Source organism: Pleurodeles waltl, chromosome 6, assembly GCF_031143425.1.
Source record: "Pleurodeles waltl isolate 20211129_DDA chromosome 6, aPleWal1.hap1.20221129, whole genome shotgun sequence".
Classification (NCBI taxonomy): Eukaryota; Metazoa; Chordata; class Amphibia; order Caudata; family Salamandridae; genus Pleurodeles; species Pleurodeles waltl.
Window position 1 is genome coordinate 1,052,163,607 of NC_090445.1, and position 23,959 is coordinate 1,052,187,565.

General features: G+C 60.6%; 3 protein-coding genes across 3 annotated transcripts in view; 2 read left to right on the forward strand and 1 right to left on the reverse strand.

Annotated features, from left to right (window-relative positions):
• LOC138302225 (proline-rich protein 36-like) overlaps nucleotides 1–8,813 on the forward strand; it is a gene marked incomplete at its 3' end in the record, with an annotated part of 30,170 nt that extends 21,357 nt beyond the window's left edge. The window contains exons 2-6 of the mRNA XM_069242550.1: nucleotides 1,914–2,951; nucleotides 3,038–5,652; nucleotides 6,194–7,843; nucleotides 7,894–7,974; nucleotides 8,766–8,813. Coding sequence (XP_069098651.1) covers nucleotides 1,914–2,951; nucleotides 3,038–5,652; nucleotides 6,194–7,843; nucleotides 7,894–7,974; nucleotides 8,766–8,813 — 5,432 coding nt within the window. The remainder of the gene's footprint in view (nucleotides 1–1,913; nucleotides 2,952–3,037; nucleotides 5,653–6,193; nucleotides 7,844–7,893; nucleotides 7,975–8,765) is intronic.
• RPL22 (ribosomal protein L22) overlaps nucleotides 1–23,959 on the reverse strand; it is a 74,849-nt gene that overhangs the window by 23,661 nt on the left and 27,229 nt on the right. The window contains exon 3 of the mRNA XM_069240001.1: nucleotides 17,704–17,828. Coding sequence (XP_069096102.1) covers nucleotides 17,704–17,828 — 125 coding nt within the window. The remainder of the gene's footprint in view (nucleotides 1–17,703; nucleotides 17,829–23,959) is intronic.
• Nucleotides 11,061–11,682, forward strand: LOC138302227 (putative uncharacterized protein DDB_G0290521; the record flags this gene model as incomplete). Its single annotated transcript, XM_069242551.1, has 2 exons — nucleotides 11,061–11,231; nucleotides 11,587–11,682. Coding segments are annotated over 2 exons (267 nt in total), but the record flags the coding sequence as incomplete, so codon positions are not given.

Genomic DNA, 23,959 nt, shown 5'->3' on the forward strand with positions numbered 1-23,959 from the left:
AATGAAGTAGATAGCTTCTATAGCTTGGAAATATACATCTTGTATTGATGCTGTAAGTGGATTATTTTTTTTAGATTGACAGTAAACAAATCTTTTCCATTTGTTAGTATAACATTGTCTAGTGGTAGGTTTACGTGCCTGCTTGAGCACTTCCATGCATTCTAATGGAAGTTTTAGGTATCAAAATTCTACGACTTCAGTAGCCAAATCGCTAAGTTGAGAGCACTTGTGTTTCGATGCCTGATTTGATTTTTGTTTTGGGTTAACAAATCCAGCCTGTTTTGGAAGTGAGGTACTACCGACAGGTCTAGAAGTGTGGTGTACCAATGTTGTCGTGCCCACCTTGGGGCTATAAGTATCATGGTGAAAGACGCTTGACAGTTTGTTGACCAGAAATGGAAGTAATGAGAGAGGGGGGGAAAAGCGTAAGCAAAAATCCCTGACCAGTTGATCCATAGAACATTGCCCTTGGATAGAGGATGTGGGTATCTAGATGCGAAGTATTGGCATTTAGCGTTTTCGCTTGTTACAAATAAGTCTATTTCTGGTGTTCCCCACTTTTGAAAGTACTATTGAAGTACCTGAAAGTGAATTAATGTGTCAGTTGGTGGGTCCTGCTTAGGAGATCCACCAGCTGATTGTGTATTCCTGGAATGTAATCTGCTAATAGATGAATGAGATTGTGAATTGCCCATTTCCATATTGTCCGGGCTAAAAGGGACAGTTGAGACTAATGTGTCCCGCCTTGTTTTCTCAGGTAATATATGGCTGTCATTGTCTGTTTTTATCAGAACAATCTTGTGTCTGAGAAGGGGTTGAAACACTTTTAGGGCAAGAACACAGCTATATTCTAAATGGTTTATGTGAAAATTTCTCTGTTTCGAATCCCATTCCCCTTGAATGCTAAGATTGTTGAGATGAACTCCCCCAACCTATCATTGATGCATCTGTTATTGTGGTATGCGGCACAGGGTCTTGAAATGACCACCCCGTTGGTGGTCCAACAACAGTAGATCTTGCAATTGACCCTGTGCTTGAGACCACTGTTGTGAGAGGCACTGTTGTAGTGTCCTCATGTTGAGTCTTGTAGGTGGTACTATTGCTATGTGGGATGCCATCATTCCTAGGATTCTCATGATAAATCTTAGTGTATTGTTGATTTGGCTGTATTTGTGGTATGAGATTTTGGAAAGCTTCTATCCTTTGTGTATTTGGATATGCTAGGGCTCTTTGCGTATTTAAAATAGAACCTAGTGTACCTGTGCTGGCGGAAGATGAGATTTTTGGTAGCTGAGAGTGAACCCAAGTGTATGTAGGGTTGCTTCTACGTATTGAGTGTGTTGTTGCATTGTATAAAATTGCTTGATTTTATTAGCCTATCCTCTATATATGAAAAGTGTATGTGTTGCCTTCTTAGGTAGGCTGCTACTACCGCTAGATATTTTGTGAATACTCTTGGGGCTGTTATGCTATGACAAACCTGAGGTATTTTCTGTGAGCTGGACGGATGGGTATATGGAAATACGCATCTGAGGTCTAATGCAGTTATGTAGACTTGTTTTTGTAGTAGTGGAATGACGTCCTGCAAAGTTACCATGTAAAAGTGTTCTGACAGGATATATAGATTTAGAGATCTGAGGTCTAGGATGGGCCTGAGAGTGCCATCCTTTTTGGGAATAAGGAAGTATAGTGAGTATACTCCTGTTCCTTGTTGAGAATGTGGGACCAATTCTATTGCTTGTTTTAGTAGTAGCGATTGCACTTCTTGTTGTAATAGAACATTGTGCTCTGGGGACAGCCTGTGGTAACATGGAGGAATGTCTGGAGGGGTAGAAATCAATTCTAGGCAATAGCCATTGCGGATAATTGACAACACCCAATGGTCTGATGTTTTGCCAATGGGACTGGAATAGCTGCAGTCTTCCCACCACAGGAGAGGTGTGACCCCAGCCCAGAGTCCAGCCCAGAGTCCAGCCCAGCCGCCAGGCCCAGAGCCGAGCAGAGCCCAGCCCAGCCGCCAGGCCCAGAGCCGAGCAGAGTCCAGCCCAGCCGCCAGGCCCAGAGCCGAGCAGAGTCCAGCCCAGCCGCCAGGCCCAGAGCCGAGCAGAGTCCAGCCCAGCGCCCAGCCCCGCGCCAGGCCCAGAGCCGAGCAGAGTCCAGCCCAGCCGCCAGGCCCAGAGCCGAGCAGAGTCCAGCCCAGCGCCCAGCCCCGAGCAGAGTCCAGCCCAGCGCCCAGCCGAGTCCAGCCCAGCGCCCAGCCGAGTCCAGCCCAGCGCCCAGCCGAGTCCAGCCCAGCGCCCAGCCGAGTCCAGCCCAGCGCCCAGCCGAGTCCAGCCCAGCGCCCAGCCCCGAGCAGAGTCCAGCCCAGCGCCCAGCCCCGAGCAGAGTCCAGCCCAGCGCCCAGCCGAGTCCAGCCCAGCGCCCAGCCGAGTCCAGCCCAGCGCCCAGCCGAGTCCAGCCCAGCGCCCAGCCGAGTCCAGCCCAGCGCCCAGCCGAGTCCAGCCCAGCGCCCAGCCGAGTCCAGCCCAGCGCCCAGCCGAGTCCAGCCCAGCGCCCAGCCGAGTCCAGCCCAGCCGAGTCCAGCCCAGCGCCCAGCCGAGTCCAGCCCAGCGCCCAGCCGAGTCCAGCCCAGCGCCCAGCCCCGAGCAGAGTCCAGCCCAGCCCCGAGCAGAGTCCAGCCCAGCGCCCAGCCCAGCCCCGAGCAGAGTCCAGCCCAGAGTCCAGCCCAGCCCCGAGCCGAGCAGAGTCCAGCCCAGCCCCGAGCAGAGTCCAGCCCAGAGTCCAGCCCAGCGCCCAGCAGAGTCCAGCCCAGCGCCCAGCCCCGAGCCGAGCAGAGTCCAGCCCAGCGCCCAGCCCCGAGCAGAGTCCAGCCCAGCGCCCAGCCCCGAGCAGAGTCCAGCCCAGCGCCCAGCCCCGAGCAGAGTCCAGCCCAGCGCCCAGCCCCGAGCAGAGTCCAGCCCAGCGCCCAGCCCCGAGCAGAGTCCAGCCCAGCGCCCAGCCCCGAGCAGAGTCCAGCCCAGCGCCCAGCCCCGAGCAGAGTCCAGCCCAGCGCCCAGCCCCGAGCAGAGTCCAGCCCAGCGCCCAGCCCCGAGCAGAGTCCAGCCCAGCCCCGAGCCCAGAGCCGAGCAGAGTCCAGCCCAGCCCCGAGCCCAGAGCCGAGCCCAGCCCAGCCCCGAGCCCAGAGCCGAGCAGAGTCCAGCCCAGCGCCGAGCCCAGAGCCGAGCAGAGTCCAGCCCAGAGCCGAGCAGAGTCCAGCCCAGCGCCGAGCCCAGAGCCGAGCAGAGTCCAGCCCAGAGCCGAGCAGAGTCCAGCGCCGAGCCCAGAGCCGAGCAGAGTCCAGCCCAGCGCCGAGCCCAGAGCCGAGCAGAGCCCAGCCCAGCGCCGAGCAGAGCCCAGCCCAGCGCCGAGCCGAGCCCAGCCCAGCGCCGAGCCGAGCCCAGCCCAGCGCCGAGCCGAGCCCAGCCCAGCGCCGAGCCGAGCCCAGCCCAGCGCCGAGCCGAGCCCAGCCCAGCGCCGAGCCGAGCCCAGCCCAGCGCCGAGCCCAGCCCAGCGCCGAGCAGAGCCCAGCCCAGCGCCGAGCAGAGCCCAGCCCAGCGCCGAGCAGAGCCCAGCCCAGCGCCGAGCAGAGCCCAGCCCAGCGCCGAGCAGAGCCCAGCCCAGCGCCGAGCAGAGCCCAGCCCAGCGCCGAGCAGAGCCCAGCCCAGCGCCGAGCAGAGCCCAGCCCAGCGCCGAGCAGAGCCCAGCCCAGCGCCGAGCAGAGCCCAGCCCAGCCCAGCGCCGAGCAGAGCCCAGCCCAGCGCCGAGCAGAGCCCAGCCCAGCGCCGAGCAGAGCCCAGCCCAGCGCCGAGCAGAGCCCAGCCCAGCGCCGAGCAGAGCCCAGCCCAGCGCCGAGCAGAGCCCAGCCCAGCGCCGAGCAGAGCCCAGCCCAGCGCCGAGCAGAGCCCAGCCCAGCCCCCAGCCCAGCCCAGCCCCCAGCCCAGCCCAGCGCCGAGCAGAGCCCAGCGCCGAGCAGAGCCCAGCGCCGAGCAGAGCCCAGCGCCGAGCAGAGCCCAGCGCCGAGCAGAGCCCAGCGCCGAGCAGAGCCCAGCGCCGAGCAGAGCCCAGCGCCGAGCAGAGCCCAGCGCCGAGCCCAGCGCCGAGCCCAGCGCCGAGCCCAGCGCCGAGCCCAGCGCCGAGCCCAGCGCCGAGCCCAGCGCCGAGCCCAGCGCCGAGCCCAGCGCCGAGCCCAGCGCCGAGCCCAGCCCCGAGTCCAGCCCCGAGCAGAGTCCAGCCCCGAGCCCAGAGCAGAGTCCAGCCCCGAGCCCAGAGCAGAGTCCAGCCCCGAGCCCAGAGCAGAGTCCAGCCCCGAGCCCAGAGCCCAGCCCAGAGCCCAGAGCCGAGCAGAGTCCAGCCCAGCCTGGAGCAGAGCCCAGCCCCGAGCCCAGAGCCGAGCAGAGTCCAGCCCAGCCTGGAGCAGAGCCCAGCCCTCAGCCCCCAGCCCAGAGCCCAGAGCCGAGCAGAGTCCAGCCCAGCCTGGAGCAGAGCCCAGCCCTCAGCCCCCAGCCCAGAGCCCAGAGCCGAGCAGAGTCCAGCCCAGCCTGGAGCAGAGCCCAGCCCTCAGCCCCCAGCCCAGAGCCCAGAGCCGAGCAGAGTCCAGCCCAGCCTGGAGCAGAGCCCAGCCCTCAGCCCCCAGCCCAGAGCCCAGAGCCGAGCAGAGTCCAGCCCAGCCTGGAGCAGAGCCCAGCCCTCAGCCCCCAGCCCAGAGCCCAGAGCCGAGCAGAGTCCAGCCCAGCCTGGAGCAGAGTCCAGCCCAGCCTGGAGCAGAGCCCAGCCCTCAGCCCCCAGCCCCCAGCCCCCAGCCCCCAGCCCCCAGCCCAGCCTGGAGCAGAGTCCAGCCCAGCCTGGAGCAGAGCCCAGCCCTCAGCCCCCAGCCCAGAGCCGAGCAGAGTCCAGCCCAGCCTGGAGCAGAGCCCAGCCCTCAGCCCCCAGCCCAGAGCCGAGCAGAGTCCAGCCCAGCCCTCAGCCCCCAGCCCCCAGCCCAGAGCCGAGCAGAGTCCAGCCCAGCCCTCAGCCCCCAGCCCAGAGCCGAGCAGAGTCCAGCCCAGCCCTCAGCCCCCAGCCCAGAGCCCAGAGCCGAGCAGAGTCCAGCCCAGCCCTCAGCCCCCAGCCCAGAGCCCAGAGCCCAGAGCCCAGAGCCCAGCAGAGTCCAGCCCAGCCCAGAGCCGAGCAGAGTCCAGCCCAGCCCTCAGCCCCCAGCCCAGAGCCCAGAGCCGAGCAGAGTCCAGCCCAGCCCTCAGCCCAGAGCCCAGAGCCCAGAGCCGAGCAGAGTCCAGCCCAGCCCTCAGCCCCCAGCCCCGAGCCCAGAGCCCAGAGCCGAGCAGAGTCCAGCCCAGCCCTCAGCCCCCAGCCCAGAGCCCAGAGCCGAGCAGAGTCCAGCCCAGCCCTCAGCCCCCAGCCCAGAGCCCAGAGCCGAGCAGAGTCCAGCCCAGCCCAGCCCTCAGCCCCCAGCCCAGAGCCGAGCAGAGTCCAGCCCAGCCCTCAGCCCCCAGCCCAGAGCCCAGAGCCGAGCAGAGTCCAGCCCAGCCCTCAGCCCCCAGCCCAGAGCCCAGAGCAGAGTCCAGCCCAGCCTGGAGCAGAGCCCAGCCCTCAGCCCCCAGCCCAGAGCCGAGCAGAGTCCAGCCCAGCCTGGAGCAGAGCCCAGCCCTCAGCCCCCAGCCCAGAGCCCCGAGCCCAGCGCTGAACCCAGCCCCCAGCCCAGCGCTGAACCCAGCCCAGCCCCGAGCCCAGCGCTGAACCCAGCCCCGCGCTGAACCCAGCCCAGCCCCCAGCCCAGAGCCCCGAGCCCAGCGCTGAACCCAGCCCCCAGCCCAGCGCTGAACCCAGCCCAGCCCCCAGCCCAGAGCCCCGAGCCCAGCGCTGAACCCAGCCCCCAGCCCAGCGCTGAACCCAGCCCAGCCCCCAGCCCAGAGCCCCGAGCCCAGCGCTGAACCCAGCCCCCAGCCCAGAGCCCCGAGCCCAGCGCTGAACCCAGCCTCCAGCCTCCAGCCCAGCGCTGAACCCAGCCCAGCCCCCAGCCCAGAGCCCCGAGCCCAGCGCTGAACCCAGCCCCCAGCCCAGCGCTGAACCCAGCCCAGCCCCCAGCCCAGCCCCCAGCCCAGCGCTGAACCCAGCCCAGCCCCCAACCCAGCGCTGAACCGAGCCCAGCCCCCAGCAGAGCCCAGCCCCCAGCAGAGCCCAGCCGAGCCCAGCCCCCAGCAGAGCCCAGCCGAGCCCAGCCCCCAGCAGAGCCCAGCCGAGCCCAGCCGAGCCCAGCCCCCAGCAGAGCCCAGCCGAGCCCAGCCGAGCCCAGCCCCCAGCAGAGCCCAGCCGAGCCCAGCCGAGCCCAGCCCCCAGCCGAGCCCAGCCGAGCCCAGCCCCCAGCAGAGCCCAGCCGAGCCCAGCCGAGCCCAGCCCCCAGCAGAGCCCAGCCGAGCCCAGCCGAGCCCAGCCCCCAGCAGAGCCCAGCCGAGCCCAGCCGAGCCCAGCCGAGCCCAGCCGAGCCCAGCCCCCAGCAGAGCCCAGCCGAGCCCAGCCGAGCCCAGCCCCCAGCAGAGCCCAGCCGAGCCCAGCCGAGCCCAGCCCCCAGCCGAGCCCAGCCGAGCCCAGCCCCCAGCAGAGCCCAGCCGAGCCCAGCCGAGCCCAGCCCCCAGCAGAGCCCAGCCGAGCCCAGCCGAGCCCAGCCCCCAGCAGAGCCCAGCCGAGCCCAGCCGAGCCCAGCCCCCAGCAGAGCCCAGCCGAGCCCAGCCGAGCCCAGCCGAGCCCAGCCGAGCCCAGCCGAGCCCAGCCCCCAGCAGAGCCCAGCCGAGCCCAGCCCCCAGCCGAGCCCAGCCCCCAGCAGAGCCCAGCCGAGCCCAGCCGAGCCCAGCCCCCAGCAGAGCCCAGCCGAGCCCAGCCGAGCCCAGCCGAGCCCAGCCGAGCCCAGCCGAGCCCAGCCGAGCCCAGCCGAGCCCAGCCCCCAGCAGAGCCCAGCCGAGCCCAGCCGAGCCCAGCCGAGCCCAGCCGAGCCCAGCCGAGCCCAGCCGAGCCCAGCCGAGCCCAGCCGAGCCCAGCCCCCAGCAGAGCCCAGCCGAGCCCAGCCGAGCCCAGCCGAGCCCAGCCGAGCCCAGCCGAGCCCAGCCCCCAGCCGAGCCCAGCCGAGCCCAGCAGAGCCCAGCCGAGCCCAGCCGAGCCCAGCCCCCAGCCGAGCCCAGCCGAGCCCAGAGCCCAGCCGAGCCCAGCCGAGCCCAGCCCCCAGCAGAGCCCAGCCGAGCCCAGCCGAGCCCAGAGCCCAGCCGAGCCCAGCCGAGCCCAGCCCCCAGCAGAGCCCAGCCGAGCCCAGCCGAGCCCAGCCCCCAGCAGAGCCCAGCCGAGCCCAGCAGAGCCCAGCCGAGCCCAGCCGAGCCCAGCCCCCAGCAGAGCCCAGCCGAGCCCAGCCGAGCCCAGCCCCCAGCCGAGCCCAGCCGAGCCCAGCCCCCAGCAGAGCCCAGCCGAGCCCAGCCGAGCCCAGCCCCCAGCCGAGCCCAGCCGAGCCCAGCCGAGCCCAGCCCCCAGCAGAGCCCAGCCGAGCCCAGCCGAGCCCAGCAGAGCCCAGCCGAGCCCAGCCGAGCCCAGCCGAGCCCAGCCGAGCCCAGCCGAGCCCAGCCGAGCCCAGCCGAGCCCAGCCGAGCCCAGCCGAGCCCAGCCGAGCCCAGCCGAGCCCAGCCCCCAGCCGAGCCCAGCCGAGCCCAGCCCCCAGCCGAGCCCAGCCGAGCCCAGCCGAGCCCAGCCGAGCCCAGCCGAGCCCAGCCGAGCCCAGCCGAGCCCAGCCGAGCCCAGCCCCCAGCCGAGCCCAGCCGAGCCCAGCCGAGCCCAGCCGAGCCCAGCCCCCAGCCGAGCCCAGCCCCCAGCCGAGCCCAGCCCCCAGCCGAGCCCAGCCCCCAGCAGAGCCCAGCCCCCAGCAGAGCCCAGCCCCCAGCAGAGCCCAGCCCCCAGCCCAGAGTCCAGCCCCCAGCCCAGAGTCCAGCCCAGAGTCCAGCCCAGCCCCCAGCCGAGCAGAGTCCAGCCCAGCCCCCAGCCGAGCAGAGTCCAGCCCAGCCCCCAGCCGAGCAGAGTCCAGCCCAGAGCCGAGCAGAGTCCAGCCCAGAGCCGAGCAGAGTCCAGCCCAGAGCCGAGCAGAGTCCAGCCCAGAGCCGAGCAGAGTCCAGCCCAGAGCCGAGCAGAGTCCAGCCCAGAGCCGAGCAGAGTCCAGCCCAGAGCCGAGCAGAGTCCAGCCCAGAGCCGAGCAGAGTCCAGCCCAGAGCCGAGCAGAGTCCAGCCCAGAGCCGAGCAGAGTCCAGCCCAGAGCCGAGCAGAGTCCAGCCCAGAGCCGAGCAGAGTCCAGCCCAGAGCCGAGCAGAGTCCAGCCCAGAGCCGAGCAGAGTCCAGCCCAGAGCCGAGCAGAGTCCAGCCCAGAGTCCAGCCCAGAGTCCAGCCCAGAGTCCAGCCCAGAGTCCAGCCCAGAGTCCAGCCCAGAGTCCAGCCCAGAGTCCAGCCCAGAGTCCAGCCCAGAGTCCAGCCCAGAGTCCAGCCCAGAGTCCAGCCCAGAGTCCAGCCCAGAGTCCAGCCCAGAGTCCAGCCCAGAGTCCAGCCCCCAGCTCAGAGTCCAGCCCCCAGCTCAGAGTCCAGCCCCCAGCTCAGAGTCCAGCCCCCAGCTCAGAGTCCAGCCCCCAGCTCAGAGTCCAGCCCCCAGCTCAGAGTCCAGCCCCCAGCTCAGAGTCCAGCCCCCAGCTCAGAGTCCAGCCCCCAGCCCCGAGTCCAGCCCCCAGCCCCGAGTCCAGCCCCCAGCCCCGAGTCCAGCCCCCAGCCCCGAGTCCAGCCCCCAGCCCCGAGTCCAGCCCCCAGCCCCGAGTCCAGCCCCCAGCCCCGAGTCCAGCCCCCAGCCCCGAGTCCAGCCCCCAGCCCCGAGTCCAGCCCCCAGCCCCGAGTCCAGCCCCCAGCCCCGAGTCCAGCCCCGAGTCCAGCCCCCAGCCCCGAGTCCAGCCCAGAGTCCAGCCCCCAGCCCCGAGTCCAGCCCAGAGTCCAGCCCCGAGTCCAGCCCCCAGCCCCGAGTCCAGCCCAGAGTCCAGCCCCCAGCCCCGAGTCCAGCCCAGAGTCCAGCCCCGAGTCCAGCCCCCAGCCCCGAGTCCAGCCCCCAGCCCCGAGTCCAGCCCAGAGTCCAGCCCCGAGTCCAGCCCCCAGCCCCGAGTCCAGCCCCCAGCCCCGAGTCCAGCCCCCAGCCCCGAGTCCAGCCCCCAGCCCCGAGTCCAGCCCCCAGCCCCGAGTCCAGCCCCCAGCCCCGAGTCCAGCCCCCAGCCCCGAGTCCAGCCCAGAGTCCAGCCCCCAGCCCCGAGTCCAGCCCCCAGCCCCGAGTCCAGCCCAGAGTCCAGCCCCCAGCCCCGAGTCCAGCCCAGAGTCCAGCCCCCAGCCCAGAGTCCAGCCCCCAGCCCAGAGTCCAGAGTCCAGCCCCCAGCCCAGAGTCCAGAGTCCAGCCCCCAGCCCAGAGTCCAGAGTCCAGCCCCCAGCCCAGAGTCCAGAGTCCAGCCCCCAGCCCAGAGTCCAGAGTCCAGCCCCCAGCCCAGAGTCCAGAGTCCAGCCCCCAGCCCAGAGTCCAGAGTCCAGCCCCCAGCCCAGAGTCCAGCCCCCAGCCCAGAGTCCAGAGTCCAGCCCCCAGCCCAGAGTCCAGCCCCCAGCCCAGAGTCCAGAGTCCAGCCCCCAGCCCAGAGTCCAGCCCAGAGTCCAGCCCCCAGTCCAGAGTCCAGCCCCCAGCCCAGCCCCCAGTCCAGAGTCCAGCCCCCAGCCCAGAGTCCAGCCCAGAGTCCAGCCCAGAGTCCAGAGTCCAGCCCCCAGCCCAGAGTCCAGCCCCCAGCCCAGAGTCCAGCCCCCAGCCCAGAGTCCAGCCCCCAGCCCAGAGTCCAGCCCCCAGCCCAGAGTCCAGCCCCCAGCCCAGAGTCCAGCCCCCAGCCCAGAGTCCAGCCCCCAGCCCCGAGTCCAGCCCAGAGTCCAGCCCCCAGCCCCGAGTCCAGCCCCCAGCCCCGAGTCCAGCCCCCAGCCCCGAGTCCAGCCCAGAGTCCAGCCCCCAGCCCAGAGTCCAGCCCCCAGCCCCGAGTCCAGCCCAGAGTCCAGCCCCCAGCCCCGAGTCCAGCCCCCAGCCCAGAGTCCAGCCCCCAGCCCAGAGTCCAGCCCAGAGTCCAGCCCCCAGCCCAGAGTCCAGCCCCCAGCCCAGAGTCCAGCCCCCAGCCCAGAGTCCAGCCCCCAGCCCAGAGTCCAGCCCCCAGCCCAGAGTCCAGCCCCCAGCCCAGAGTCCAGCCCAGAGTCCAGCCCCCAGCCCAGAGTCCAGCCCCCAGCCCAGAGTCCAGCCCCCAGCCCAGAGTCCAGCCCCCAGCCCAGAGTCCAGCCCCCAGCCCAGAGTCCAGCCCCCAGCCCAGAGTCCAGCCCAGAGTCCAGCCCAGAGTCCAGCCCCCAGCCCCCAGTCCAGAGTCCAGCCCAGAGTCCAGAGTCCAGCCCAGAGTCCAGAGTCCAGCCCAGAGTCCAGCCCCGAGTCCAGCCCAGAGTCCAGAGTCCAGCCCAGAGTCCAGAGTCCAGCCCAGAGTCCAGCCCAGAGTCCAGCCCCCAGCCCCGAGTCCAGCCCAGAGTCCAGCCCCCAGCCCCGAGTCCAGCCCAGAGTCCAGCCCCCAGCCCCGAGTCCAGCCCAGAGTCCAGCCCCCAGCCCCGAGTCCAGCCCAGAGTCCAGCCCCCAGCCCCGAGTCCAGCCCAGAGTCCAGCCCCCAGCCCCGAGTCCAGCCCAGAGTCCAGCCCCCAGCCCCGAGTCCAGCCCAGAGTCCAGCCCCCAGCCCCGAGTCCAGCCCAGAGTCCAGCCCCCAGCCCCGAGTCCAGCCCCCAGCCCAGAGTCCAGCCCAGAGTCCAGCCCAGAGTCCAGCCCCCAGCCCAGAGTCCAGCCCAGAGTCCAGCCCAGAGTCCAGCCCAGAGTCCAGCCCAGAGTCCAGCCCAGAGTCCAGCCCAGAGTCCAGCCCAGAGTCCAGCCCCCAGCCCAGCCCCCAGCCCCGAGTCCAGCCCAGAGTCCAGCCCAGAGTCCAGCCCAGAGTCCAGCCCAGAGTCCAGCCCCGAGTCCAGCCCAGAGTCCAGCCCAGAGTCCAGCCCCGAGTCCAGCCCCGAGTCCAGCCCCGAGTCCAGCCCCGAGTCCAGCCCCGAGTCCAGCCCCGAGTCCAGCCCCGAGTCCAGCCCAGAGTCCAGCCCAGAGTCCAGCCCAGAGTCCAGCCCAGAGTCCAGCCCCGAGTCCAGCCCAGAGTCCAGCCCCGAGTCCAGCCCAGAGTCCAGAGTCCAGCCCCGAGTCCAGCCCCGAGTCCAGTCCAGAGTCCAGCCCCGAGTCCAGCCCCGAGTCCAGCCCAGAGTCCAGCCCAGAGTCCAGCCCAGAGTCCAGCCCAGAGTCCAGCCCAGAGTCCAGCCCAGAGTCCAGCCCAGAGTCCAGCCCAGAGTCCAGCCCAGAGTCCAGCCCAGAGTCCAGCCCAGAGTCCAGCCCAGAGTCCAGCCCAGAGTCCAGCCCAGAGTCCAGCCCAGAGTCCAGCCCCGAGTCCAGCCCCGAGTCCAGCCCCGAGTCCAGCCCCGAGTCCAGCCCCGAGTCCAGCCCCGAGTCCAGCCCCGAGTCCAGCCCCGAGTCCAGCCCCGAGTCCAGCCCAGAGTCCAGCCCCGAGTCCAGCCCAGAGTCCAGCCCCGAGTCCAGCCCCGAGTCCAGCCCCGAGTCCAGCCCCGAGTCCAGCCCCGAGTCCAGCCCCGAGTCCAGCCCCGAGTCCAGCCCAGAGTCCAGAGTCCAGTCCAGAGTCCAGCCCCGAGTCCAGCCCCGAGTCCAGCCCCGAGTCCAGCCCCGAGTCCAGCCCCGAGTCCAGCCCCGAGTCCAGCCCCGAGTCCAGCCCCGAGTCCAGCCCCGAGTCCAGCCCCGAGTCCAGCCCCGAGTCCAGCCCCGAGTCCAGCCCCGAGTCCAGCCCCGAGTCCAGCCCCGAGTCCCGAGTCCAGCCCCCAGCCCAGCCCCCAGCCCAGCCCCCAGCCCAGCCCCCAGCCCAGAGTCCAGCCCAGAGTCCAGCCCAGAGTCCAGCCCAGAGCCGAGCAGAGTCCAGCCCAGAGCCGAGCAGAGTCCAGCCCAGAGCCGAGCAGAGTCCAGCCCAGAGCCGAGCAGAGTCCAGCCCAGAGTCCAGCCCAGAGTCCAGCCCAGAGTCCAGCCCAGAGTCCAGCCCAGAGTCCAGCCCAGAGTCCAGCCCAGAGTCCAGCCCAGAGTCCAGCCCAGAGTCCAGCCCAGAGTCCAGCCCAGAGTCCAGCCCAGAGTCCAGCCCCGAGTCCAGCCCCGAGTCCAGCCCCGAGTCCAGCCCCGAGTCCAGCCCCGAGTCCAGCCCCGAGTCCAGCCCCGAGTCCAGCCCCGAGTCCAGCCCCGAGTCCAGCCCCGAGTCCAGCCCCGAGTCCAGCCCCGAGTCCAGCTCAGAGTCCAGCCCCCAGCTCAGAGTCCAGCCCCCAGCTCAGAGTCCAGCCCCCAGCTCAGAGTCCAGCCCCCAGCTCAGAGTCCAGCCCCCAGCTCAGAGTCCAGCCCCCAGCTCAGAGTCCAGCCCCCAGCTCAGAGTCCAGCCCCCAGCTCAGAGTCCAGCCCCCAGCTCAGAGTCCAGCCCCCAGCTCAGAGTCCAGCCCCCAGCCCAGAGTCCAGCCCCCAGCCCAGAGTCCAGCCCCCAGCCCAGAGTCCAGCCCCGAGTCCAGCCCCCAGCCCAGAGTCCAGTCCAGAGTCCAGCCCAGAGTCCAGAGTCCAGCCCAGAGTCCAGTCCAGAGTCCAGCCCAGAGTCCAGCCCAGAGTCCAGCCCAGAGTCCAGCCCAGAGTCCAGCCCAGAGTCCAGCCCAGAGTCCAGCCCAGAGTCCAGCCCAGAGTCCAGCCCAGAGTCCAGCCCAGAGTCCAGCCCAGAGTCCAGCCCAGAGTCCAGCCCCGAGTCCAGCCCCGAGTCCAGCCCCGAGTCCAGCCCCGAGTCCAGCCCCGAGTCCAGCCCCGAGTCCAGCCCAGAGTCCAGCCCAGAGTCCAGCCCAGAGTCCAGCCCAGAGTCCAGCCCAGAGTCCAGCCCAGAGTCCAGCCCCCAGCCCCGAGTCCCGAGTCCAGCCCAGAGTCCAGCCCAGAGTCCAGCCCCCAGCCCCGAGTCCCGAGTCCCGAGTCCAGCCCAGAGTCCAGCCCAGAGTCCAGCCCCCAGCCCAGCCCCGAGTCCCGAGTCCAGCCCAGCCCCCAGCCCCGAGTCCAGCCCAGAGTCCAGCCCAGCCCCCAGCCCCGAGTCCAGCCCAGAGTCCAGCCCCGAGTCCAGCCCAGAGTCCAGCCCCCAGCCCCGAGTCCAGCCCAGAGTCCAGCCCAGAGTCCAGCCCAGAGTCCAGCCCCGAGTCCAGCCCCGAGTCCAGCCCCGAGTCCAGCCCCGAGTCCAGCCCCGAGTCCAGCCCCGAGTCCAGCCCCGAGTCCAGCCCCGAGTCCAGCCCCGAGTCCAGCCCCGAGTCCAGCCCCGAGTCCAGCCCCGAGTCCAGCCCCGAGTCCAGCCCCGAGTCCAGCCCCGAGTCCAGCCCCGAGTCCAGCCCCGAGTCCAGCCCCCAGCCCCCAGCCCCCAGTCCAGCCCAGAGTCCAGCCCCCAGCCCCGAGTCCCGAGTCCAGCCCAGAGTCCAGCCCCCAGCCCCGAGTCCAGCCCAGAGTCCAGCCCAGAGTCCAGCCCAGAGTCCAGCCCAGAGTCCAGCCCAGAGTCCAGCCCAGAGTCCAGCCCAGAGTCCAGCCCCCAGCCCAGCCCCCAGCCCCGAGTCCAGCCCAGAGTCCAGCCCAGAGTCCAGCCCCCAGCCCAGCCCCCAGCCCCGAGTCCCGCCCCCAGCCCAGCCCCCAGCCCCGAGTCCCGAGTCCCGCCCCCAGCCCAGCCCCGAGTCCCGAGTCCCGCCCCCAGCCCAGCCCCCAGCCCCGAGTCCCGAGTCCCGCCCCCAGCCCAGCCCCCAGCCCCCAGTCCCGAGTCCCGAGTCCAGCCCCCAGCCCAGCCCCCAGCCCAGCGTCCAGCCCCCAGCCCAGCCCAGAGTCCAGCCCCCAGCCCAGCCCAGAGTCCAGCCCCCAGCCCAGCCCCCAGCCCAGCGTCCAGCCCCCAGCCCAGCCCAGAGTCCAGCCCCCAGCCCAGCCCAGAGTCCAGCCCCCAGCCCAGCCCCCAGCCCCCAGCCCAGCCCAGAGTCCAGCCCCCAGCCCAGCCCCCAGCCCAGCCCCCAGCCCCGAGTCCAGCCCAGAGTCCAGCCCCCAGCCCAGCCCCGAGTCCAGCCCAGAGTCCAGCCCAGAGTCCAGCCCCCAGCCCAGCCCCGAGTCCAGCCCCGAGTCCAGCCCCGAGTCCAGCCCCGAGTCCAGCCCCGAGTCCAGCCCCGAGTCCAGCCCCGAGTCCAGCCCCGAGTCCAGCCCCGAGTCCAGCCCCGAGTCCAGCCCCGAGTCCAGCCCCGAGTCCAGCCCCGAGTCCAGCCCCGAGTCCAGCCCCGAGTCCAGCCCCGAGTCCAGCCCCGAGTCCAGCCCAGAGTCCAGCCCAGAGTCCAGCCCAGAGTCCAGCCCAGAGTCCAGCCCAGAGTCCAGCCCAGAGTCCAGCCCAGAGTCCAGCCCAGAGTCCCGCCCCGAGTCCAGCCCCGAGTCCAGCCCCGAGTCCAGCCCAGAGTCCCGCCCCCAGCCCAGCCCCCAGCCCCGAGTCCCGAGTCCAGCCCAGAGTCCCGCCCCCAGCCCAGCCCCCAGCCCCGAGTCCCGAGTCCAGCCCAGAGTCCAGCCCCCAGCCCAGCCCCCAGCCCCGAGTCCCGAGTCCAGCCCAGAGTCCAGCCCCCAGCCCAGCCCCGAGTCCAGCCCAGAGTCCAGCCCCCAGCCCAGCCCCGAGTCCCGAGTCCCGCCCCGAGTCCAGCCCCCAGCCCAGCCCCGAGTCCCGAGTCCCGCCCCGAGTCCAGCCCCCAGCCCCGAGTCCCGAGTCCCGCCCCGAGTCCAGCCCCCAGCCCAGCCCCGAGTCCCGAGTCCAGCCCCGAGTCCAGCCCCCAGCCCAGCCCCGAGTCCCGAGTCCAGCCCCGAGTCCAGCCCCCAGCCCAGCCCCCAGCCCCGAGTCCCGAGTCCAGCCCCCAGCCCAGCCCCCAGCCCAGCCCAGAGTCCAGCCCCCAGCCCAGCCCCCAGCCCAGCCCAGAGTCCAGCCCCCAGCCCAGCCCAGAGTCCAGCCCCCAGCCCAGCCCAGAGTCCAGCCCCCAGCCCAGCCCAGAGTCCAGCCCCCAGCCCAGAGTCCAGAGTCCAGAGTCCAGCCCCGAGTCCAGCCCCCAGCCCCGAGTCCAGCCCCCAGCCCCCAGCCCCGAGTCCAGCCCCCAGCCCAGAGTCCAGAGTCCAGCCCCGAGTCCAGAGTCCAGCCCCCAGCCCAGAGTCCAGCCCCCAGCCCAGCCCAGAGTCCAGCCCCCAGCCCAGCCCAGAGTCCAGCCCCCAGCCCAGCCCAGAGTCCAGCCCCCAGCCCAGCCCAGAGTCCAGCCCCCAGCCCAGCCCAGAGTCCAGCCCCCAGCCCAGAGTCCAGCCCCCAGCCCAGCCCAGAGTCCAGCCCCCAGCCCAGAGTCCAGCCCCCAGCCCAGCCCAGAGTCCAGCCCCCAGCCCAGCCCAGAGTCCAGCCCCCAGCCCAGCCCAGAGTCCAGCCCAGAGTCCAGCCCAGAGTCCAGCCCCCAGTCCAGCCCCCAGTCCAGCCCCCAGTCCAGCCCCCAGTCCAGCCCCCAGTCCAGCCCCCAGTCCAGCCCCCAGTCCAGCCCCCAGTCCAGAGTCCAGCCCCCAGCCCAGAGTCCAGCCCCCAGCCCAGAGTCCAGCCCCCAGCCCAGAGTCCAGCCCCCAGCCCAGAGTCCAGCCCCCAGCCCAGAGTCCAGCCCCCAGCCCAGAGTCCAGCCCCCAGCCCAGAGTCCAGCCCCCAGCCCAGAGTCCAGCCCCCAGCCCAGAGTCCAGCCCCCAGCCCAGAGTCCAGCCCCGAGTCCAGAGTCCAGCCCAGCAGAGTCCAGCCCAGCAGCGTCCAGCGCCGAGCAGCGTCCAGCGCCGAGCAGCGTCCAGCGCCGAGCAGCGTCCAGCGCCGAGCAGCGTCCAGCGCCCAGCAGCGTCCAGCCCAGCAGCGTCCAGCCCAGCAGCGTCCAGAGCCCAGGGAGCAGAGCCCAGAGCCCAGGGAGCAGAGCCCAGAGCCCAGGGAGCAGAGCCCAGAGCCCAGGGAGCAGAGCCCAGAGCCCAGGGAGCAGAGCCCAGAGCCCAGGGAGCAGAGCCCAGAGCCCAGGGAGCAGAGCCCAGAGCCCAGGGAGCAGAGCCCAGAGCCCAGAGCCCAGGGAGCAGAGCCCAGAGCCCAGAGCCCAGGGAGCAGAGCCCAGAGCCCAGGGAGCAGAGCCCAGAGCCCAGGGAGCAGAGCCCAGAGCCCAGGGAGCAGAGCCCAGAGCCCAGAGCCCAGGGAGCAGAGCCCAGAGCCCAGGGAGCAGAGCCCAGAGCCCAGGGAGCAGAGCCCAGAGCCCAGGGAGCAGAGCCCAGAGCCCAGGGAGCAGAGCCCAGAGCCCAGGGAGCAGAGCCCAGAGCCCAGGGAGCAGAGCCCAGAGTCCAGGGAGCAGAGCCCAGAGTCCAGGGAGCAGAGCCCAGAGTCCAGGGAGCAGAGCCCGGAGCCGAGCCCGGAGCCGAGCCCGGAGCCGAGCCCAGAGCCGAGCCCAGAGCCGAGCCCAGAGCCGAGCCCAGAGCCGAGTCCAGAGCCGAGTCCAGAGCCGAGTCCAGAGCCGAGTCCAGAGCTAAGAACAGTGCAGTGGAGTACAGCAGTGCAGAGTAGATTATGAATGGTGTGAGGTAGCAGATTGCCATTACAGACAACACATTTTCAAATGGAATTATTATGATTGCAGACACAAGTTTTGCAAATAAAAACATACAGCGCATAAACAATGTGCGGAAATGGCATCAACTAGTGTATTGATTAAACCATATTAAAGTATTTGTTTACACACTTCATAATTAACAAAAATGTATTTCATTTGTGCTTTCCTAAGTCTATTATGCTCTAAAACACTTGCACAGTTAATTTGTTTTGTGTTAGAAAAAAACTCTTTCCTACCCAGATTATGCAGCAAGATTGTCACATAAATGCTCTCACTTTGAAGTCAGAGAAAGTAAAGTAAACAACATTCTCCTTGGAAGACGGAGCCTAACATTTGAATTCTGTCTTTAAATTTATAGCAAATGTGATAAGGTAAGAAAGATTTACAGGCCTGTTTAGAGAAAGGAGCACTTGTGGAAGAATACAAGGAGCGGTAGTGCGAGGGACTAACTCACACTTGACAGCTTAAAACAAATAGTCAGCAAATAGGAAGTTGGTAAATTATTTTACTTTTGTTAGAAATCCTTGTCCATAAACACAAAAAAGTAGGGAAAACTCAGTCTGCATTTTGTTTTGTGCAAAATGAAGTGGGCAAAATTGATTTGGGTTGAAGTGCAGTCCCATCTTTGAAAGTTGAAAAGTGAAAAATAAGTTAAGTGTGGCACAAATATGTGAGATTAGCTTGCACCCTGGTTGCGATTACTGTTTCTTGAATTTATTAGTATACAAAAAGCAAAAATGAATTGCCCTAATTCCAACACAATTTTTCTATCACAGAGCCCTCAAGGACAATACAGGAGATGATACAATTTGGACATACCATCTAGATTGCACATGCCTTTCATGTTTCAGGTTTGGAGCTTACCTCTTAGAAAATGGGACCTCTGAAGTTACAGTTATTTTACTCTTGCTTCTCTCTATGGTCACAACGCCACCACCGAGATTACCAGCTTTACCATTCACTTTGATTCGTTCTTGCAAGAACTGCTCCTGTGAAAAGTATAATTTGGCATTATATTACTTTTTTTGTTTAATTTTGTGAATTGAGTTAATCATTTAGAAGTACAACAAGTAAATGAAAAACAAATGTCCAGAGCTCACAGAGCAATCATAAACCACAATGAACGTTACCTAGAAATACCAACTATATATAAATGCCAATCAAGCCAATCTCCAGCTGCACTAATGGCTGGAAAAAGCCTGCTGCAACTTGAACGAACAGTTAAAACTAATTCCTCTTAAAAATTAATGACAAAGCAGTCTCACCCTAACGTACAAAGCATTACTAGTAACCTTATCTGGATTCACACAATGTAGTAAGGTCTGAAAAGGTGACAAAGGAGTGGAGGAGCCTTTCAACATTCTTGATGACAGCAGCACCAGCTTGCTGGTTCTTTCAGATCCATTGGTAGCTTTTTGCCAAGCTAAACAACGGGTCTTCTAATAAACCTAATGCGGTACAGAGCACAAGGTAGAAGAGAAGTTTTTTCTTTTTATTCAGAACACCACCATTTGCCAAAGTTGAGCTCTCTACAAATTTGGTGCAGCCTTTTTACCTATGAACCCACTAAAGTTTAAGAAGGGTCACTTATACACAGGGAACATTGCATCACTTTGAGACACATCCAGAGTCCACAAATCTCTTAAAAAGGGCATAGTCACAATTTGCCTTTCCACTTCAAGCTCACATCCAGAAAACTTCACCTCTTGATATGACAGATAATGTATCCCAATACCGAATCAACTTTTTACATCGACTAGTAAAGTAAGCTTTTGATTCCTGCAACAGACTTTTGTACTTTGGTACACTTGCTTTTCACTTTTGACACAGCAAATGCACTTTTTTTGTTTTAGTAGTCCCAGTTCAGTGGTCAACCAATTACCATAAAATAAAAAACAATAACAAAAAAATCATTAATTCACCAGCAAGACCAGTATTTCAGCTACTGTATAATATCGGAGTACACAGTCTTTCCAAGCGTCGCTCAAACACATAAAATGGATTGCTTTGCAAGTAACACTCCTGATACCTTTCATTCCAACTTAAAAATTTATAAAAAGTAACTGGATTTTTGGGAGGTGACCCTAAAAATAAACCCAGGATGTCGTGCTTAAGATAGTCAATCTTCAGCCCTACAACAGTAGTTCAAGTATTAAGACTAGGGCCAATTATGTGGCATGGTTGAGTAAATTATTGGGCAAGAAAAAACTAATTATATGGCATAGTGTGCACATTTTGTAATGGTACTTCATTATTTTGTCATTTTTAGGTTGAGCGTAAGCATTCAACCTTGTGTATACTTTTAGTATACTTATTACTTATAGGGATTTCATTTGTTGGCTGCAGTGTCCTTAAAAATTCTTGCTCGCTAGTGGTCAGTTCTGCCTTTTTCTGTTACAGAGCACTGAGTAACTACTGTATTACTCCACTTTGGTTTCTTTATCAGGTGCTGTGACAGACTATTTTTGTTATTTCTTTGGTGCTCCCCTTTCATTGTGGGTGTTTTAGGCTGGTAGCTGCCTGCCTTTTAAGGCAGCATGCCTTTCCTCCCATGTCGCTGACATTTGTTTTGGCTTTATTCCAGTGCTCTCCTCGTTTACCTCTGGCTCCTAACTTTTACAAAAGAAACACCCTGTTTAGCTCACTGCTAATGAAAGGCACAATATGCCCTTTCTGGTAGACTGTAGCTAAACCTAGAAGCAATGACGTGATACTAGCTTAGCCTTACATTGCATCTTGAGCGTCTCTCTCTCCAGGGCCCCTCCCTGACAATATTCAACATCACACACATGGCATCGCTAATCTCCTTTATTGGGGCCATAAATCTTCTCAGGCTGCTCTGCTGGTTGGGAGGCAAGAATGTTTGCAAGACTCATTATGTTAAAATAAAAAGAATACTATTCTAGCCTTATTTTCCAATTTCTGTTCAGATGTTTACACAACGCGAGGTAGTGCAGTCATCTTCTCATCTCTCCTCAGGGGTTTGCGATTTCTCATGTCAGTAGCCACCAGTGACCACCAAAACATGGCAGGAAAAGACAACATTATGAGACAGGGTTGACCAATTTATGTAGCAAGAAAAGTCCAGTTCTGAATTTACAATGCCAATAGCTGTACCTCAAGAAAATGCTAGACCCATAGCATTGCAAATGCTTGTTAAACTTGGTAACACTGTACAGGCATTTGCTGCACCCCATTAGTACCAGTTTAACACTCAAATATAACAATAGGCTACAGAAAAACCAGTCCAGCTTTTCAAAGCGCCTTCCATTGTGCTGCAACACGCGTCCCTCCATTTTTAGTATCTTTTGAACAGTTTCAGCTACAATGTTTTTTGTTAAAATCTGCAGACTATGCAGCAGATGAGTTATGTGGCAAATCTATAATTATGCGAAAACTGCTGCGGCCACACAATCACATAATTCCAGTGGCTCTACTTAATCCCTTCGTCAGACTGCTGCAATTGGGCATTTTTCTTAAAGGTGACCCAAAGAAAGATGGAGACGCCAATTCACGCACAAGAGATGATGCATTCCTTTCTATTCCAAATATCAATATCAGAATAACACTTACCAGCTGGAACTGATCCAGTCTCTGGGGGCAAACGTAGGGCAAAAGCATTATGTGTAGTCTACGAATCTGTTTAAAAACAGATAAGTCCCAATTACGAGATGATGTGCTACTTCTTGCCCAGATAAGTAACATAGGGACAGAAAAAATAAAATAAATCAATCATGGATCGTCACAACCAGAGACCTCAGAAAAATGTTATAATGTAGTAGCGGTGATATATTAAAACAGCCTGAAAGGTATTATATTGATACGCGCCCTTGTTCATTTCAGGGCTCATCTTTCAAACTAACTGAAAAAGTGGAAGTTCAAAGCACAGACATGAAGACCGAAAAAGGACTTAATGCTCGTCTGATATTATCAGGGATTTGGACTTTCTATTGACTGACGCCTGGGACATATTGTGTGGGGTCAAGGGCAACAAGCTTTCATATTTATTTTGCCCTTTGGACAAGTAGGCCCAAACCCTGCAGCACAAACCCTTTGGCTGCCAGTTTACATAGAAGGGAACTGTCTGTAGTTGAGATAATGTGCTTGTCCATATGTTAATGCAGTTCAAACTTGTATCTATGGTTCATTAATGAAAAGCCTTCAATATTAGGGTGAGCGCTGTAAATAAACGTTTGAAGGTCTCACTACACTACTGAGTTGTTCCAGCAAACAAAAGAAATAAAAAGGTGTACACACATTTGAAAGGTTTAACAATATGAGTCTAAGTATAATGATCCCAGAATGCTCTCTAATTAGATGCAAATGTTTGCAGAAGCTTCTAAGAGTGATGATCTGAAAACAATGCGAGTAGGAAAAAAAAAATGTTTTGCTACTATGAAATTTTAGGTGCTATTTCTTTGAAACGTCTTTTAGTAAACTGTGTTGCTGCATGCCATTATTTCAAAAAAATATATTATATTCCTAATGGGAAAAAAAAAATCAGTTTAGTTATGCCACTTATTGCCAAGTTCCTGGCACTGAACAAAACTAATTTGTGTGCCTATGTGCTTCTTGTTGAAGAGCAGAATGCGATCACTCACAGCCAATAGAGAAACATAAGTTTAATAAAAACAAAATGTCTTTGTTAATGCCAGACCTAATTAGGGACCCAATTCTTAAAGAAAGTCACACAAGTGCACCAATGGTATGTGTCTTTGAATTAGAGCCTTTCATGAATTCACAAGAACTTGCAGAAGTAGACCAGGAATCGTACTCCTAGAAAATGTGTACTGTATTTTAGCACAAGAAAAAATGCATGTGTAGATTTCCTCACAAGAAAATCTATTGATAGTTTTCAAGTTCACTTTCCCTTCAACCACTTTCCCCCCCAATCCTGGAAGAACTTCTACTTCTGCCATTGTCAGGAGTAAGTGTCCAACCTTTCTCATTAGGGGAAAAGATACAGAACAGCTGGTGAAAATTCTTAAAACATTCAAGTTAGGAGGTCTGCAGACTCAATGGCATTCCAGCCCTGGAACAATTGGTTACTGCTTCCTCCAACCGCAGTATGTAGATCTGCGGAATAGTGGCAAAATAAGGAAATTGCTAAAGTAGGAATTTAAGCTGCAAGTATTCAAGTCCTACTATAAAGTAGTAGTCCTAGCATAACCAGAGAAGCTATTATCAGAGCTCTTACATGATACGATTGCTGCCATAATTTGACGCCCACTACATGGCACCAAAGGACAAGTAGATTTTTTTTTTTTTTTTTACAGGACAAGTATATTTAAGAAGCAGCCTGTCCCATGGACAAGTAGATATTTTATTAAATTACACACCCTGCATTATATATTTAAAAAATAATATTAAAATAAATAAAAAAAAAAAAAAGGAAGCAAAACGTCCAACAAAAACTCCTATTCAAAAAGAAAAAGGTTGTGGGCACTTGGACTAAATATGTGACACAAATTTAGGACGGTCCTTCAGAACAGGACATGGGCAATCACTCTGCTAGACAGCATGGAAGGGGTCATAATAGTTTGGAAGAATCTTCAAGAGTTTCTGGATGTAGAAGCAACTAAAGACTTCATTGAAGTGGAGATCCCAGATCTGTGGATTGGCCCTCAATAAAGATTATGTAAACTAAATATACAAATTGAGGGGGACATAACACACATGGTTAAAGTAATATTCTAAGAACATTTAACACTCTGCTATGAAATTCTCTTGGCTAAAAAAAAGACTACCCATCAGAGTTTGTTAAAACACTCCTATAGACCAGATGTAAAAATACCCTCTCTTCCTCTGTCTTTGTTCCTGAAGGTTACGCAAATCAATGCTGCAGAATGGGCTCTTGCATAAGCCCCAGCACTTTACTGCAACCATGTTGGCCGGGATAAGGATTTGCCTCACATAATACCCATAAGGTCCAGGCCGCAAGTGCAACCAAAATACCCAATAAAACACAAAGCGAAAGCTGCTGCAAGGGAAATTCTCACAGAATAATTGAACCCTGTGTATCTCCTAGGAATAACAGATGGATAACTCAGACTATGAAACTACATTGAACACACTTACCACATACTCCCTCATTTCAGACATCCTTCTCTACAAAAAGCACTAGCAATAAATCATGCTTTTAAATGAAAGGATATCTTCAGTCACACGTGGGTATACTCACTGAATAAGTCATTGTAGACACACTGTCACTCACTCTTGCGTTCATATATCCACTCTTTTCAAACCATCAGCGCATTCATCTGCTGTCTTCTAAACATGGTATGTATATGCTTACAGTAACAAAAATACAGAAGCTGTAGCAGCCCTGCAATAGTGTGGTACATGTGTGGGGGCTAGTGCTTTGCTGGTTCCATGTGGACTGGCACTTGGATGGTGATTGTCAGGCTTCATACGGTTTTATTTTATTTCTTGTCATCATTTGCAATCGTAATGTAGTTCTCCTTATTTTAGTGTAAATCTCATTTGCTGCGACTCCTGCTTGCGGTTTTGGCACTGGTAGAGGTGTAGTTGCGTGTGTTTGGTAAGAACAATTTTTTGTACTGTTTACCCCAAGTAAGTAACACTGCCCTGCATAAAAGTGTTTTCTGTTTATGGTGTAATAGCATATTTAGCTTATGGTGTACTGTGTGTGAAATTCTCCTTGGATTTGTGCACAATGTGTATTGTATTGTGTTGTCTTATGTGTAATTTTTTTTATTTCCGTTCTAATGGCATAGCATTGGTGCTTGCTGTGTCTGTGCAGAGTAGATGCAGGTGATCCTGAGTCTAGTTGTCTCTGGCAAGTGAGTGGTATTGTATTTGAGTACATAGGTTTTGTGTGCTTTGGATTGATTGACTTTTCTTTTCAGATTACTAAATGCCATTAGTTTTACTTTGTTTGATAAAGTCACATTGTTCAGTGTTTATCTTTCACAGTTTGGCTATTGTTGACTTCTCAAATTACTTTTATTAGTAGGGATTATGGCTAGGCAAAGGATTACTGCTCAGCAGGTTGTTGGCTTGCATTTAAATCTTCCTCTAACCACGATTATGAGACGGACTGCTTCTGTGGCACAGGAGGAAATGCAAGATTCCAGCAGTGCATTTTCTGCCAGAGCGG